The sequence below is a fragment of the Coregonus lavaretus genome (assembly GCF_964263955.1).
Source record: "Coregonus lavaretus genome assembly, chromosome: 3".
NCBI lineage: Eukaryota > Metazoa > Chordata > Actinopteri > Salmoniformes > Salmonidae > Coregonus > Coregonus lavaretus.
The window spans coordinates 44,076,045-44,094,298 of NC_139990.1; the positions used below are offsets into that span (position 1 = coordinate 44,076,045).

The window sequence follows — 18,254 nt, forward strand, 5'->3', positions numbered from 1 at the left end:
ATCTGATTGGTAAAAAGACAAATTATTGGCAACAGATAAGAATTTGTCTGGGCCCCGTGTAGCTCAGTTGGTAGAGCATGGCATTTGCAACGCCAGGGTTGTGGGTTCAATTCCATGCGGGGCCAGTATGAAAAATTTATGCACTAACTGTAAGTCGCTCTGGATAAGAGCATCTGCCTGTGTAAATGCAGCCTGAATAAATCAAGGGAATCCTAGGGCTGGTTTCTCAGAGTAAGCCTAATCAAGGACTGAAAAGCTATTTAATGGATTATGCTTTTTAGTCCAGGGTTATACTTAATTTGGGTCTGGGAAACCAGACAGTTTTTTTTCTCTAAATCAATTAAATTAATGGGGCAGTAGACTTCTGTTTTTTATCTTACAGGCAAGCTCACTTTTAGAACAATGAGTTGCAATTTATATATTCAACAACACAATACCACCCAAATCAAATGCATGAAAGAGTGTAGAGTCCATAGAGATCCTATTACATTTAATTATATGGTAGTCTCTCTAAAGGAAGAAATACATGTTCTGCCATCAACAACGGAGCAAAGCTGTACCAGTGGAGGTCAGTTAGAATTACTGCAGACAGGGACTCTGATGCCACCTGGTGGTTGTTTTTCCATACTGCACATCAGAATACACTTGAGTAGAAGAGGCCCCCAAGCACTGGCCTAGGATCAGCTTGCTATCACCCAATCCTCAGCAGGTCATAAGGGGGTAAATGGGAAACTGACCCGAGATAAGCGTCTAGTAGAGGCAATTTGATCCAACTCCGCATGGAATGGCAGGTAAAGAAAACAAACAACCAGGAGCAGTAGGAAGTATTTATTCAATATGCCTGACCACTAATATACACATATTTCTCAACCAAAGACTCCATAAGCGATTCTTTGTAGACAGTTCACAATACAAAGACACTGGACAGACCATGTATCAAAAGGGGAAACGTGGCGATAACTTAGAAACAAAAGCAGTTTACTGAACTCAAATACCTGCTGACAAAACTCCTTAAAGCACTTTGTAAGATCAAGATGGACATGACATGCATCCATTATTTTTCATTTTGCTACAGACAGTTGGCTTTGCTGCTTAGTTTAACATCCCCTTCAGATATTGTCAGTCTCTATGCATCACACATGGAAGATGGGATTTAGATGCCCTAAAACAAAACACAAAAACAGTACACATCAGTGTTGCTGGAACAAGCCAACAGTTATTTCACCCATGGCTGAGTTGTATGATCAAATACCTGCTCAGGTGGGCCTTTAAATGGCATACAGCTCCATGAGGTATTCTTTAGGCACGATGCCAACAGAACCCTTCATCTCCCCGATCCACCAACCATAGCTCTGGTACTCCTGATAGAGGAGAGGAGAGAACAGAGAGGAGTGAAAGAGAGAGAGAGAGAGAATAGAGTGAACAGAGAGAGAGAGAGAGAGAGAGAGAGAGAATAGAGTGAACAGAGAGAGAAATAACAGAGATAGAGAGAACAGAGAGGGAGAGAATAGAGTGAACAGTGAGAACAGAGAGAGAACATTTCGTATCATTGAATGCACTACAATGCATTTGTTGTAAAATAAAAAGATATATATATATATATATACACACACACACACACACACACACACACACACACACACACACACACACACACACACACACACACACATACACACACATAGAGGAGATGCATCTTGAGCTTGGGGAGCTAATAGAGGTTTTTAGGTCTCAGGCACGGTTACACACCACGCTGGAGAACCACCACAGATCCACACCGATGTGAGCCGAGTTAGGCAGCAGAGCAGTGTGTGGCTGGTGCCCCATGCAGCAAGCCTCAGTCTGAGTGGAGATCAGGACCAGACGAGGTCAGACATGATGAGGAACAGACCACCACCACCCTCCTCTACAGCCCCCCCCCCCCCCCCCCCCCCCCTCTACAGAGATATAAAGGAGGGCCATAACACAGAGGAGAGAGATCTGAAATATAAAGAGGGCCATGCCTCTGCTCTGACAGGTTGTCATTGTAAATAACAATTAGTTCTTAACTGACTTACCTGTAGAAATAAAAGGTGAAATAAAATAAAAAGTGGGGAGAGATCTGAGAAGAGCAGAGGATACCTCCCCTCCCTGCCTCCCCCTGCACTCTGGGGCTGCAGGCTGAGTGAGTGAGTTCAAGGACTATCACTCCCATGTAGGGCACAGAGTTTCTCCTGGTCAGAGTGATCCTCCTGGCCTGCTCACATAATACAGAGGCTAGTGGATGCTCGTAACGTGTCCATGTTGAGGACCACAGGTCAGGCATGGTGAAGTGCAGTCAGCTGATAGAGGTGTATATGCCGCCACAATAGCTCTGGTCCAGGGCGATACTAGCTATATGTAACACCCTGGACCAGAGCTAAAGCCACATAAGAGATGAAATACTGGACTGTGTCCAAAGACGATGCCATTTAAAAAAAAAACAATTAAGTCATTTAGCAGACGCTCTTATCCAGAGCGACTTACAGTTAGTGAGTGCATACATTTTCATACTGGCCCCCCGTGGGAATCGAACCCACAACCCTGGCGTTGCAAACGCCATGCTCTACCAACTGAGCTACACAGAGAGCCGAAGCCAATTACCACATCTAATTAACTACAAGCTGAAACACATCACACACACATTATATAATGGCATAAACACTAAAGGTCACCATCATCATAATTAATGTATGTGACATGATGGAATTGACATTTGGTCCCAAGCCCCCTGGGGGTGATACAGGGTTCTGTGTGTGTGGTGTGTGTGTGTGTGTTAGCTTCCTGTGTGTATTCTAGAAGCCAGCCACACCTCCTGTGGACCAGGACCATCCCAATGTCGACTAGGACCAGCCCAGTATTTGACTAGGACCAGCCCAGTGTTGACTGCTGGTCGGTAAGTCATGTCTGCCTGACTGAGTTTTGGGGTCTGGAAGCTGGAGACTGGGCCTCAGTCACTAAAACACTGTAGGTATACGGGACTTATGAGGAAGGGAGCACAGACCCCACACTGTGACAACATGAGCACACACACACACACACATAGATAGATATACAGGTTTTGTGTGCAGCAGGTTACATTAAGTTAGATATCCTGACAACACCCTTCCAACACCCTGGGCCGGGGCTGACTGGGGGGTCTGACAGCTGTGCTAGGGGCCCGCTGTCCGCTCAGGCTATTCCTGGTCTCTGGATAGTGGAAGGGTGTGTGTGTGTGTGTGTGTGTGTGTGTGGGTCTGTGCAGCCCCTCCTCCCCCTCCTGATGCAGCTGGTCTGTGTGAGTGTCCAGACAGGTTTTATGGTCATTACCTCCCAGAACCACAACCCCCAACACCAAGGTTCCAGGTCATCTAAAGGCTCTTTCATTCTGCACACTGACCCAATGAAAGGACAACTTGATTCCTGCTTCTCTTCAGGATGTGGGCTGTTGTGTTACCATGTTTGTCTACTATGCACATTGGCATTGCACAGCATCTCTGATCATTCCCCCTTTCAGATGGAATTAAAAACTTTGGACATAGAATGATAACATAGATTTTAAAAAGTAATTACACAGTAATAAACTGCACTGTTGGTAAAGAAAGGTGGTCAGTCGTTTTCAGAAACTGACGCTGATAGTTCTTATATCAACCACTAGATAGCAGGCTTGATCCTAAAAAACAGAGCTCTCGTTGAGTCTCCGTTGACCATTACATTGTATTCGCCAAACAAGAGACTGATGTGAAACACTGCAAACTTCAATTATTTTGGGCAGTGCCACTCTGCAATACATACGGCATTAAACCACTAAGAAAGACATTGGATGATGGAGGTACAAATGATGTACAGTGGGTTACGCAGCCTCCAATTAGAAAATATTGGAGAGATTATTTAAATGGCTGATTACACATCAACAATGTATCACAATGTTTAATCCATGAATGTATTCATATTTTAGGCCACTCCACACAATCACTCTTTAGTTCCCCACACCTGGCAAACAAACAACCCTCCTACATCTCGCTAGCTGACAAGCCTCAGAAATTGGGCGCCCACCACACGTCCTCACCTGGTCTGAATGGAGTGGCGGACTCCGCCTGCCGTTTCCTGAGAACACACATCCCCATTAAGGCCTGGCTAGGTGAGAGAGGCATCAGAGGTGTGTGGCCCCTGGCCTGTCTGCCTGCCTGTCTGTCTGCATGTCTACCTGTCTGTCTGTCTGCCTGTCTGCCTGCCTGTCTGCCACCATCTGCCTCCCTCCCTGTCTGCCTGCCGTGGAGGCTGTGGAGGAGGAGGAGGAGATGGAGGGAGTGCTGAAAGCAACCCAGGCAGACGAAGGGAGGGAGGATAGAGTGATGGAATAGCAGTCGCTGCCAGGCGGGCCCAGCTTCACGCCAAGAACACTAAAAACCTTTCCATTGTGACAACTAATCCCCATCACACAGTGGCCAGAGAGAGAGAGGCTGCTGGGCCCTGGTCAAAAGTAGTGCACTATGTAGGGGATAAGGTGCCATTTGGGACACAGACAGAGTGAGGGCCCAGTCCCAAACCAACCTCAGCCTTTCACCTGTCCTGGAGCTGCTACCCAGGCTACCCGGGCTAAAGGCCAGCCGCTGCCAGTAAGGATATGAAATGTCTACCCTTCAGAGGGCCCACTAATAACTGACCACTTTAGGTGGTTTGTCTGGTCTGGTGCAGCCATTCATAGAGACCTTTAGAAATACCACAGAATCTAGTAACACTTGCCATAAGAGGACATACACTTAAACTGGCTTCTAAGGAGAAGATAACTAGCTCATATGTTAAACTCTTATATTAATGCTTATCAGCTGCTTAGGATTTTTTGCTTACTATTTGCTACGTTATGGAACACGTCAAGCCGTTGTGATTGATATGAATGATTGAATAAGGGCATCATGTGAGTCTCCTCTGTGTATAGCTCTTCACAACAAGCAGGACCCGCATCAAGCAGGACCCGCATCAAGCAAGCAACCATAAGCCTGTGAAAAGGAGATCATCCTAAACCTCGAGGGATTGCCAATGATCCCTGTCTGTAGGTGAGAGTGAGGATGAAGAGGGTTGGTTCCTCCAGCCCAGACCTACCTTGCTGAGGATGTAGATGGCGTCTCCCCGTCTGAAGGACAGTTCATCTGGTTGATCTCCTGTACAGTCCCATATACCCTGGTAGTAGTTCTGGTAGTCTGTGATCTTATTCACTGTAGAGAGACACAGACAGACAGATTATAGGAGAGAGATGGATCAGAATCAAAATGTTCCCCAGTGTCTACAGTACATGGGTGGTTATTGTGATGTAATGGTGTGTAATCTCCAGGGGTGGTAGAGAGCTAACAGAACAATACAGACTAGTCATCTCTCTCCTTCTCCCTCCCTCCTGCCCTCTCCTCCCTTATGGTTCTGCGCCCAGATATCTAACTGATTACTTTCCCCATGTTAGGGATGCACACAATCACAGCACCAAATCAGGTGTTGCTAATTTGTGCTTATACAGGTTCAGGAGTAATGCTGGGAAAGGTACTTTCTCGTATACTGGAGCCTCAGAGTGGAATGTGTTGCCTATGCCCATAAAAACTATGTCCTCTCTGGGCAGCTTTAAAAAAACAAGTTAAAAAAAAACTGTTTGATGTGTTCTGTGGCCATTTGAATGTACCCTACAATGTAACTGCAATGATGATAGATATTCTTCTTCTTCTTTGTTTTTATGTTGTATTATCTCTGTCATACTGTGTGCAACCGTGTTGGATCTTGCACAGCCATCTTGTCTCAAGAGGAACACAACGTAAATAAGTCCCAGACTTTGTGTGATTTTACTCATGTGCATGTATGGATTTTAAAAGTTTTATGTGTGCTTGTTTTTTTTTTTTTTATGGTCTATTTAATAAACTAAACTTCCTCTGTTTTCTCCTATGACGTGTACAGGGGATTGAGCCTCTATAGCTTTTATACATGGTAACCACATAACACTCAAGAGTGGACCATTTCTTGTGTGAGGGGTTAAAAATAGCTTTCAGTTTGTTTGTACTGACATCATGCAAATGCATGTGGTTTTCTGAATTGCAGAAATAAGAGGTAGGAGGATCAAACTGAAATGTGGTTATTTCCAGAACAGTGTGAAATGTCTGTGTGCTTTTTCACCAGGACTTCCTCTCCGTCATCATGACTTCCCTTTCCCAGTGTGCCTTCTCTCAAAACTGGCATCCTCTTCTTGATTCTGCAATGATCTGAACCACTCTGAAGTCTGTGTTTGGTGAGGTTAAAGGATGAGAGGCAGGCATGTCTCTCTCTGTCCAGTTACCTGTAGCTTTAGTGGGTGGGCTGGGTTTGCTGTGTGGCGTGGGTGGTTCCACCTTGGGCTTTGGAGGGCTGGGCTTTGGAGGAGCGGAAATGTCCTCCTCTGTGTGTGTGTGTGGGGGGGGTTAGAGAGGTGTAGAGAGAGGTGTAGAGAGAGAGAGTAAACAGTATTCAGTAGTTGCACCTCAATTAATTAACATAAACAAATAGCTGTGTACTGTTACTATGGTGTGTGAGAGGGATTTAGCCTGGCTGTAGACTGTTACTATGGTGTGTGAGAGGGATTTAGCCTGGCTGTAGACTGTTACTATGGTGTGTGAGAGGGATTTAGCCTGGCTGTAGACTGTTACTATGGTGTGTGAGAGGGATTTAGCCTGGCTGTAGACTGTTACTATGGTGTTGTGAGAGGGATTTAGCCTGGCTGTAGACTGTTACTATGGTGTGTGAGAGGGATTTAGCCTGGCTGTAGACTGTTACTATGGTGTGTGAGAGGGATTTAGCCTGGCTGTAGACTGTTACTATGGTGTGTGAGAGGGATTTAGCCTGGCTGTAGACTGTTACTATGGTGTGTGAGAGGGATTTAGCCTGGCTGTAGACTGTTACTATGGTGTTGTGAGAGGGATTTAGCCTGGCTGTAGACTGTTACTATGGTGTGTGAGAGGGATTTAGCCTGGCTGTAGACTGTTACTATGGTGTGTGAGAGGGATTTAGCCTGGCTGTAGACTGTTACTATGGTGTGTGAGAGGGATTTAGCCTGGCTGTAGACTGTTACTATGGTGTTGTGAGAGGGATTTAGCCTGGCTGTAGACTGTTACTATGGTGTGTGAGAGGGATTTAGCCTGGCTGTGTACTGTTACTATGGTGTTGTGAGAGGGATTAAAATAACACATCCTAGATCTGAATGAATGAAATAATCTTATTAAATACTTTTTTCTTTACATATTTGAATGTGCTGACAACAAAATCACACAAAAATTATCAATGGAAATCAAATGTATCAACCCATGGAGGTCTGGATTTGGAGTCACCCTCAAAATTCAAGTGGAAAACCACACTACAGGCTGATCCAACTTTGATGTAATGTCCTTAAAACAAGTCAAAATGAGGCTCAGTAGTGTGTGTGGCCTCCACGTGCCTGTATGACCTCCCTACAACGCCTGGGCATGCTCCTGATGAGGTGGCGGATGGTCTCCTGAGGGATCTCCTCCCAGACCTGGACTAAAGCATCCGCCAACTCCTGGACAGTCTGTGGTGCAATGTGGCGTTGGTGGATGGAGCGAGACATGATGTCCCAGATGTGCTCAATTGGATTCAGGTCTGGGGAACGGGCGGGCCAGTCCATAGCATCAATGCCTTCCTCTTGCAGGAACTGCTGACACACTCCAGCCACATGAGGTCTAGCATTGTCTTGCATTAGGAGGAACCCAGGGCTAACCGCACCAGCATATGGTCTTACAAGGGGTCTGAGGATCTCATCTCGGTACCTAATGGCAGTCAGGCTACCTCTGGCGAGCACATGGAGGGCTGTGCGGCCCCCCAAAGAAATGCCACCCCACACCATGACTGACCCACCGCCAAACCGGTCATGCTGGAGGATGTTGCAGGCAGCAGAACGTTCTCCACGGCGTCTCCAGACTCTGTCACATGTGCTCAGTGTGAACCTGCTTTCATCTGTGAAGAGCACAGGGCGCCAGTGGCGAATTTGCCAATCTTGGTGTTCTCTGGCAAATGCCAAACGTCCTGCACAGTGTTGGGCTGTAAGCACAACCCCCACCTGTGGTCGTCGGGCCCTTATACCACCCTCATGGAGTCTGTTTCTGACCGTTTGAGCAGACACATGCACATTTGTGGCCTGCTGGAGGTCATTTTGCAGGGCTCTGGCAGTGCTCCTCCTGCTCCTCCTTGCACAAAGGCGGAGGTAGCAGTCCTGCTGCTGGGTTGTTGCCCTCCTATGGCCTCCTCCACGTCTCCTGATGTACTGGCCTGTCTCCTGGTAGCGCCTCCATGCTCTGGACACTACGCTGACAGACACAGCAAACCTTCTTGCCACAGCTCGCATTGATGTGCCATCCTGGATGAGCTGCACTACCTGAACCACTTGTGTGGGTTGTAGACCGTCTCATGCTACCACTAGAGTGAAAGCACCGCCAGCATTCAAAAGTGACCAAAACATCAGCCAGGAAGCATAGGAACTGAGAAGTGGTCTGTGGTCACCACCTGCAAAACCAGTCCTTTATTGGGGGGTGTCTTGCTAATTGCCTATAATTTCCACCTGTTGTCTATTCCATTTGCACAACAGCATGTGAAATTTATTGTCAATCAGTGTTGCTTCCTAAGTGGACAGTTTGATTTCACAGAAGTGTGATTGACTTGGAGTTACATTGTGTTGTTTAAGTGTTCCCTTTATTTTTTTGAGCAGTATATATATATATATATATATATATATATATATATATATATATATATATATATATATATATATATATATATATATATATATATATATATATATATATATAAATATATATATATATATATATACACATACATATATAAATATATATATACAGTGGGGAAAAAAAGTATTTAGTCAGCCACCAATTGTGCAAGTTCTCCCACTTAAAAAGATGAGAGAGGCCTGTAATTTTCATCGTAGGTACACGTCAACTATGACAGACAAAATGAGAAAAATAAATCCAGAAAATCACATTGTAGGATTTTTAATGAATTTATTTGCAAATTATGGTGGAAAATAAGTATTTGGTCAATAACAAAAGTTTCTCAATACTTTGTTATATACCCTTTGTTGGCAATGACACAGGTCAAACGTTTTCTGTAAGTCTTCACAAGGTTTTCACACACTGTTGCTGGTATTTTGGCCCATTCCTCCATGCAGATCTCCTCTAGAGCAGTGATGTTTTGGGGCTGTCGCTGGGCAACACGGACTTTCAACTCCCTCCAAAGATTTTCTATGGGGTTGAGATCTGGAGACTGGCTAGGCCACTCCAGGACCTTGAAATGCTTCTTACGAAGCCACTCCTTCGTTGCCCGGGCGGTGTGTTTGGGATCATTGTCATGCTGAAAGACCCAGCCACGTTTAATCTTCAATGCCCTTGCCGATGGAAGGAGGTTTTCACTCAAAATCTCATGATACATGGCCCCATTCATTCTTTCCTTTACACGGATCAGTTGTCCTGGTCCCTTTGCAGAAAAACAGCCCCAAAGCATGATGTTTCCACCCCCATGCTTCACAGTAGGTATGGTGTTCTTTGGATGCAACTCAGCATTCTTTGTCCTCCAAACACGACAAATTGAGTTTTTACCAAAAAGTTCTATTTTGGTTTCATCTGACCATATGACATTCTCCCAATCCTCTTCTGGATCATCCAAATGCACTCTAGCAAACTTCAGACGGGCCTGGACATTTACTGGCTTAAGCAGGGGGACACGTCTGGCACTGCAGGATTTGAGTCCCTGGCGGCGTAGTGTGTTACTGATGGTAGGCTTTGTTACTTTGGTCCCAGCTCTCTGCAGGTCATTCACTAGGTCCCCCCGTGTGGTTCTGGGATTTTTGCTCACCGTTCTTGTGATCATTTTGACCCCACGGGGTGAGATCTTGCGTGGAGCCTCAGATCGAGGGAGATTATCAGTGGTCTTGTATGTCTTCCATTTCCTAATAATTGCTCCCACAGTTGATTTCTTCAAACCAAGCTGCTTACCTATTGCAGATTCAGTCTTCCCAGCCTGGTGCAGGTCTACAATTTTGTTTCTGGTGTCCTTTGACAGCTCTTTGGTCTTGGCCATAGTGGAGTTTGGAGTGTGACTGTTTGAGGTTGTGGACAGGTGTCTTTTATACTGATAACAAGTTCAAACAGGTGCCATTAATACAGGTAACGAGTGGAGGACAGAGGAGCCTCTTAAAGAAGAAGTTACAGGTCTGTGAGAGCCAGAAATCTTGCTTGTTTGTAGGTGACCAAATACTTATTTTCCACCATAATTTGCAAATAAATTCATTAAAAATCCTACAATGTGATTTTCTGGATTTTTTATCTCAATTTGTCTGTCATAGTTGACGTGTACCTATGATGAAAATTACAGGCCTCTCTCATCTTTTTAAGTGGGAGAACTTGCACAATTGGTGGCTGACTAAATACTTTTTTTCCCCACTGTATATATATGAGAAATGGTAGACCTGGGAGTTCTTCGTAGATGTCATCGTCAATAGGCTCCGCCTCGACAGGGCCAATGTCATCGTACGTCTCCTCGTCCAAAGGAATGACCCCTGACATGTCTGCAAACACACATGCACAGCCACACACACACAGCCACGCACACACAGCCACGCACACACAGCCACGCACACACACACAGCCACCCACATCCACCCACAAAAAGCCTCAAATGAAATAAGGGAATTTGTCTATACTTGTTACTATTAAACTATTCATAAAAGACTTCACATGAAAAGTGCGTTGGATAAAATATTAGGTATAATGGTGAGTATTACAAACCTCTCAAAACAAAATCTATCTGCTCCACCCATTCCTCTGCCTCTTTCTGAGATGACGCACAGAACTGAGAGAGCAGGGGAGAGAGAGAGCAAGGTAGGTAGAGAGAGAGAGAGAGAGAGAGAGAGAGGTAGATAGAGAGAGAGGTAGGTAGAGAAAGGTAGAGAGAGAGGTAGGTAGAGAGAGGTAGAGAGAGAGAGAGGAGAAAGAGAGAGAGAGAGAGAGAGAGAGAGAGCGAGGTAGATAGAGAGAGAGGTAGGTAGAGAAAGGTAGAGAGAGAGGTAGGTAGAGAGAGAGAGGGTAGGTAGAGAGAGGTAGAGAGAGAGAGGAGAAAGAGAGAGAGAGAGAGCGCGAGGTAGATAGAGAGAGAGGTAGGTAGAGAAAGGTAGATAGAGAGAGAGGTAGGTAGAGAGAGAGGGTAGGTAGAGAGAGGTAGAGAGAGAGAGGAGAAAGAGAGAGAGAGAGAGAGCGCGAGGTAGATAGAGAGAGGTAGGTAGAGAAAGGTAGATAGAGAGAGAGGTAGGTAGAGAGAGAGGGTAGGTAGAGAGAGGTAGAGAGAGAGAGGAGAAAGAGAGAGAGAGAGAGAGCGCGAGGTAGATAGAGAGAGAGGTAGGTAGAGAAAGGTAGAGAGAGAGGGAGAGAGAGAGAGAGAGAGAGAGAGAGAGAGAGAGAGAGAGAGAGAGAGCGAGAGAGCGAGCGAGGTAGATAGAGAGAGAGGTAGGTAGAGAAAGGTAGAGAGAGGTAGGTAGAGAGAGAGGTAGGTAGAGAGAGAGAGGGTAGGTAGAGAGAGAGGTAGGTAGAGAGAGAGGTAGGTAGAGAGAGAGAGGGTAGGTAGAGAGAGAGGGTAGGTAGAGAGAGAGAGGGTAGGTAGAGAGAGAGGGTAGGTAGAGAGAGGTAGAGAGAGAGAGAGAGGGTAGGTAGAGAGAGGTAGAGAGAGAGAGAGAGCGAGGTAGATAGAGAGAGAGGTAGGTAGAGAAAGGTAGAGAGAGAGGTAGGTAGAGAGAGAGAGAGGGTAGGTAGAGAGAGAGAGAGAGGGTAGGTAGAGAGAGGTAGAGAGAGAGAGAGGAGAAAGAGAGGGGTAGAAGAAAACGGCCGTCAGTAGTTTCACCTAAATTAATTAACATAAACAAATAGTACGATATTTATGTATTAGCTAAACTTTCCTCAAGGAAGGAAAAAACTAGCTAAGAAACCTGAATATGTATGTGAGAAATACTAAATGTGTATGTTTTGCATCATCATTATGATGTGGTCAGTGACACTTTGCATTTTTGAAAGTCCAATCTTTTGAAAAATTGACTGCTGACATGCAAAACATTTTGGGAGTGTATCAACAGTGGACTAATAAAAAATGATAGTTTTTGAGTGGATTTTCCCTTTAAGCGTAAATCATAATCCACAGACACGCGATAGTCCGGCGTCCCATTGGGACATAGCGACGCGCTCTGAGACCACCATCTGCTGGGGAAAGCACAACCCGAACGCACACCTCCCCACAATTCCCAACCAACGTGGCTCCTGTACGCGTCCTCTATTATTTTGAATATGTTGACAGTTGGAGGAATTGCTTGAGCTGAGCTGAGAATTCAAAAAGTTTGAAAGTATATTCAATATTCTAAAACACTGCTGTGTGGACGCATACATATTTTGGACTATGATAGAAGCTTTATCGGGACTGTTTACCAGACAGATAAATCTTAGTCATGGACTAAAAAGCTATTTCAATGAGATTCTAGATATTCTCCAAGGCACGGTGAATGTGTCTGGGAAACCGGCCCATAGTGCTTGCAGAAATGTTGCATGGACAGACTGCACTGATTATGGTATGGTATGCCTCAAAGTGTCATCAAGAGAGTAGCTTTCTCTCTCTCTCTCACATGATATACTCGCTTGTCAGAGGCAGAAATTTCAAAGCAGCAATCTTTCTTGGAATCTTTTCGCAGGGTGTTATTCATCTTGACACTGTAGCCATCAATCGCAAACTCGCCCTTCTGCTGCTTGTCTGTCAGAGGAGAGAGAGAGAGAGAGATAAACACAACAACAACTCATGATTACTAGAGTAACAACATTGTTTGGCTATAAATTATATATATATATATATATATATATATATATATATATATATATATATATATATATATATATATATATATATATATATATATATATATATATATATATATATATATATATTCAATAAAAATGGAATACTATGAAAACATCAAATATACATTCCCAAACGCCACAAACTACAGTTGTGTGGGAAGTCATGAATGTTGAATACCTTTCTCACTGCTGTAGTAGTAGAATGTCTGGTTGAATACCTTTCTCACTGCCGTAGTAGTAGAATGTCTGGTTGAATATCTTTCTCACTGCCGTAGTAGTAGAATGTGTGGTTGAATACCTTTCTCACTGCCGTAGTAGTAGAATGTGTGGTTGAATACCTTTCTCACTGCCGTAGTAGTAGAATATGTGGTTGAATACCTTTCTCACTGCCGTAGTAGTAGAATGTGTGGTTGAATACCTTTCTCACTGCCGTAGTAGTAGAATGTGTGGTTGAATACCTTTCTCACTGCCGTAGTAGTAGAATATGTGGTTGAATACCTTTCTCACTGCCGTAGTAGTAGAATGTCTGGTTGAATACCTTTCTCACTGCCGTAGTAGTAGAATGTGTGGTTGAATACCTTTCTCACTGCCGTAGTAGTAGAATGTGTGGTTGAATACCTTTCTCACTGCCGTAGTAGTAGAATGTGTGGTTGAATACCTTTCTCACTGCCGTAGTAGTAGAATATGTGGTTGAATACCTTTCTCACTGCCGTAGTAGTAGAATGTGTGGTTGAATACCTTTCTCACTGCCGTAGTAGTAGAATGTGTGGTTGAATACCTTTCTCACTGCCGTAGTAGTAGAATGTCTGGTTGAATATCTTTCTCACTGCCGTAGTAGTATGTGTGGTTGAATACCTTTCTCACTGCCGTAGTAGTAGAATGTGTGGTTGAATACCTTTCTCACTGCCGTAGTAGTAGAATATGTGGTTGAATACCTTTCTCACTGCCGTAGTAGTAGAATGTCTGGTTGAATACCTTTCTCACTGCCGTAGTAGTAGAATATGTGGCTGCTCAAAGCGCACCATCTCTTCTGCCACTCTGTGCCAAAGAAGCTGTGATCTGTGGAAGACAATGGGAACATTACCATCAACATAGTTGTACAATCCAGAACCTGGAGGCTCATAAACAGTGTTGTTTCCCCCAAAGTCCCAGAGTATGTGTTGTGTATGTTAGTGAAGACACCAATGTCGTACATAAACAATATACAGTGCCCTCCACAATTATTGGCACCCCTGTTTAAGATGTGGTCGAGGACTTCCAAAAATTCTCCTTTTTTTTTTAAACAACATAGAACCCAAATGCAAAAAAAGAGAAAAATCCAACCTTTTATTTAAGTACATTACTTTGGTGTAAAAAAAATGTATCACACATAAAAAAATAATAATAATTGAAATCATGTGTCCCACAATTATTGGCACCCCTGATGTTAATACTTTGTACAACCCCCTTTTGCCAACAAGACAGCACTTAATCTCCTCCTATAACATTTCACAAGATTGGAGAACACAGAGAGGGGGATCTTTGACCATTCTTCTTTGCACAATCTTTCTAGATCATCCAGTGTCCTGGGTCCTCTCTTATGCACTCTCCTCTTTAGCTCGCCCCACAGGTTTTCGATTGGGTTGAGGTCTGGGGACTGAGATCAAATCAAATCAAATCAAATTTGATGGCCATGGGAGGACCTTGAGTTTGTGACTGCTGAACCATTTTTGTGTAGATTTTGCCACATGTTTTGGATCATTATCCTGCTGAAAGACCCAATGACGACCCATCTTCAGCTTTCTGGCAGAGGCCATCAGGTTTTTATTTAAAATGTCCTGGTAGTTCAAAGCGTTCATAATGCCATGCACCCTAACAAGGTTCCCAGGGCCTTTGGAAGAGAAACAGGCCCACAGCATCACAGATCCTCCACCATACTTCACGGTGGGCATGAGGTGCTTTTCGGCATACTCATCTTTTGTTTTACGCCAGACCCACTTAGAGTGTTTGTTGCCAAAAAGCTCAATCTTAGTCTCATCTGACCAAAGCACACGATTCCAGTTGAAGTCCCAGTGCCGCTTAGAAAACTCCAGACGTTTACGTTTGTGAGTGTTAGTGAGAAAAGGCTTTTTCCTTGCATGCCTCCCAAACAGCTTGTTGGCATGTAGAGAGCGTCTGATGGTTGTTTTGGAGACTTTGTGACCCCAAGATGCCACTCTTTGATGCAATTCTGTGACAGTGAGCTTAGGACTTTTTTTTACTTCTCTTACCATCCTCCTCACTGTGCGTTGTGGCAAGATATAAAAATAAAAAAATAAAAAAAATAAAAAAAAATATATATATATGTATTCACTAACTGTAAGTCGCTCTGGATAAGAGCGTCTGCTAAATGACTAAAATGTAAAATGTAAAAATGTAATAAACTTGGGACCACTTCCAGCCTTGTTTGTCACTGTTCCAGTTGTTTTAAACTTCTTAATGATTCCTCTGACTGTAGATACGGGCAAGTTAAGGCGAGTGGCTATTTTCTTGTAGCCATTGCCTGACTTATGAAGGTCGACACAAATCTGCCTTACTTGAATGGTGTGTTCTCTTGTCTTTGCCATGTTGACAAATGGGTAAGAGAATTAGGCCTCTGTGTCACGTCATATAATTTTTTTTACCACCAAAGTAATGTACTTAAATAAAAGGTTGGATTTTTCTCTTTTTTTGCATTTGGGTTCTATGTTGTTTAAAAAAAAAGGAGAATTTTTGGAAGTCCTCGACCACATCTTAAACAGGGGTGCCAATAATAGTGGAGGGCACTGTATGTGTATATATGCATGTCTATGGAAGACCCCCACCCTTCCTGCGTTTCTCCAGGTGTCCGGCCTTGAACACAGACTGGAGGTCCTGAGCTGCCACAGCTGGAGACTGCTGAGCACCTATAGGGAGAGAGACAATGATGCAAGTTTATCAACCTTCTATCAACCTTCTTTCCATTCTCATAATTTAGATCAATGACTATGGCTAAGCCGATTGGACAACTGTTACTTTGGCAAAACAGGAAATAGTACAGTTTTGCTTTCTCTTTTCTTGCAATTGCTCCCGAAAACCAAGATGACCTACTACACAGTCCCAGATTCCAATGAACCTCACAGTGAAAATGCACCTTTACAATGTTCAAAAAGAGAGTAACACACATCTTTGCTTTTTTGGTTTGTCATCAGTTCAGTCGATATAGAAGTTAAGAATCTCTTAGTCCAGAAGGGAACAATATTTTGCAGCCAACTAGTGCAGCCAGGAGACTGCTTGCCTTGTTCAGAGTGCAACTTCAATGCAAATGTTCAACTCTGTGTCAAAGTTGCTCTGTGTAAAAGAGCGGCCATAAAACTGACAGCTGCTTAAAGGCCAATAAAACCCAGACCCCTTTACCCTTTCACAAGGTTTATCTTGATACTATTAACAAAACCAAATACACAAATGCTGTATAGGAGCTGGACTACTGTATACATAGGCATGCATTTTCTTGGACTGTAGTAGAAATGTTCAGTGGTAACTCTAGACCTCTTGACTGCACCCTGCGAGGTTCTAGGCTGTGAGTAATAAACGACTCTCGCTCTGTCACAAGGGGCCAACCCACAGCTGTGCCCTTCAAATGGCTTCCAAAGTCAGTTGCCAATGTTTGTCTATGGAGACTGCATGGCTGGGTGCTCAATTTTATACACCTGTCAGCAATGGGTATGGCTGAAATAATCAAATCCACTCATTTGTCCACATACTTTTGTATGTATGTAAATAAATGTCTGTAGTTTAGTGTACGGTAGACTGTATCAGAGTCGGGGTCCATTTCAATTCAGTCAATTCAGGAAGTAAACTGAAATTCTAGCTCATTCCAATTGTTTTCTTTCAAAGAAGCATGAATTTAAATTTGTGTTCCTTGAATCCAACCCTGCTATACACCCTAGTGTTAACCCTGGTCTATACACTTGTGTTCACCCTGCTATACACCCAACTGTTTGTGACATACCTTCACAGGTCTCATCCTCCTTATCTGTGCGTTCTGACCCTCCATCATTGTTGCTGTCCACCTCTTCTTCCTCTTCTGAGTCCTCTGCATCTCCTGGTTCATAACGGTAGTTGTTGATACAGTACAGTAAGACACACGCACGTCCCAAATGGCCCCCTATTATCTATATAGTGCACTACTTCTGACCAAGGCCCATAGGGGAATAGGGTGCCATTTGGGACGTAAATATAATATCGGCCAACTGTACTGCATGTTACTTAGATGTATTTTTAAACACATTGACATCAAGCACACAGAGATAAAACATACGTTTCTCGTTGAAATCTTGAGGGTATCTGTAAGACACGAGAAGGAAACGATATATCCGCACAGTACAACTGAGAAACAGCTATAGTTATATTCATGAACCAACGAACTGTTGCAAAAGCACAAAGTATTTATAATATATAAAGGTTCTTCTGGAGTCTAATCTAACTGTAAGTCGCTCTGGATAAGAGCGTCTGCTAAATGACAAATGTAAAAATGTAAACATACCCAGATTTGACCTCTTTGATCCGCTTTACAAATGCTTCTCTTTTCTCCTTCGCCTTCTTGCTCAAATTCTCTCCTTTCAGACCATCGGAGAGGAAATCTTCAAGATCTTAAAAGGGGAAGAAATATGAAGGCGTCAAAGTTTGAGGTCATGTGATCACAATAATTAACCAGAATGACTAAGCCCATTCCCAAATATTTAAATGAATATTCAACTATGGTCTAAATATTAAAAACAATTCCCCGTTTTTAGGATACATTTCTAACTTTTCCACATGAAAATATTGTCCTTTTGGTTTTAGTATAATTGTTTTGGAGCGATAAACAAAAACTTCGGATGGAAACGTGTGTACAATATGTAGCATGCATATTCATTTCAAACTGCCAACTAATAAACTAATCATATTAGTTACAACTGAAGGGTGCACCTGTTTGTTTGTGGCAATCGTCTCTATGGTGGAAAGACCTCTACCATCCATATAGCAGTGAAACAAAGCCACTTACTTCCTCTTTTTCAAAACAGTTATAAAATGTTTTTGTAAAAATTCACGTTTGACAACGATAGGATAGAAATCCATTACACTAACACGTCGATTATTAGAAATACCTGAAATAAGCGTCGTTAACTCCTCCGGAATTGCCCGCATAGTAAAAAAACACAAAGTAAAAAATCCAGTAAGGGTAGACTGGAATACGGAAGCTCTGGTGGGCTGAGAGATACGGAAGTTATAGAATAATTTCACTAATCGAATACAATGACCACTGGCTACAGCGCAGCGACACTATTCAAATATTGACCGCGGGCCGTATCCTTC

At 43.5% G+C, this 18,254-nt stretch overlaps 1 protein-coding gene across 1 annotated transcript; it reads right to left on the bottom strand.

Annotated features, from left to right (window-relative positions):
- Positions 1-813: 813 nt before the first annotated feature.
- On the bottom strand, positions 814-18,144 carry LOC311115191 (src kinase-associated phosphoprotein 2-like). The gene is made up of 13 exons (XM_084157279.1): positions 18,047-18,144; positions 17,443-17,548; positions 17,218-17,243; positions 16,909-17,001; positions 15,743-15,823; positions 13,896-13,979; positions 12,692-12,816; positions 10,818-10,881; positions 10,499-10,597; positions 6,311-6,409; positions 5,101-5,213; positions 1,253-1,361; positions 814-1,162 (listed from the first exon to the last, which is right to left on the bottom strand). The coding sequence occupies exons 1-12, from the start codon at positions 18,084-18,086 to the stop codon at positions 1,269-1,271; spliced, it is 1,023 nt and encodes a 340-aa protein (XP_084013405.1). The 5' UTR covers positions 18,087-18,144; the 3' UTR covers positions 814-1,162; positions 1,253-1,268.
- Between the last annotated feature and the right edge of the window lie 110 nt (positions 18,145-18,254).

Excerpts from the sequence above, each read along its gene's own strand:
- LOC311115191 (XM_084157279.1), bottom strand. The coding sequence starts at position 18,086 with ATGCGGGCAATTCCGGAGGAGTTAACGACGCTTATTTCAG. Across the intron at positions 17,244-17,442 it reads ATCAAAGAGGTCAAATCTGG|ATACCCTCAAGATTTCAACG; the intron begins GTATGTTTACAT and ends CGTGTCTTACAG. Across the intron at positions 5,214-6,310 it reads CCCACCCACTAAAGCTACAG|TGAATAAGATCACAGACTAC; the intron begins GTAACTGGACAG and ends GTCTCTCTACAG.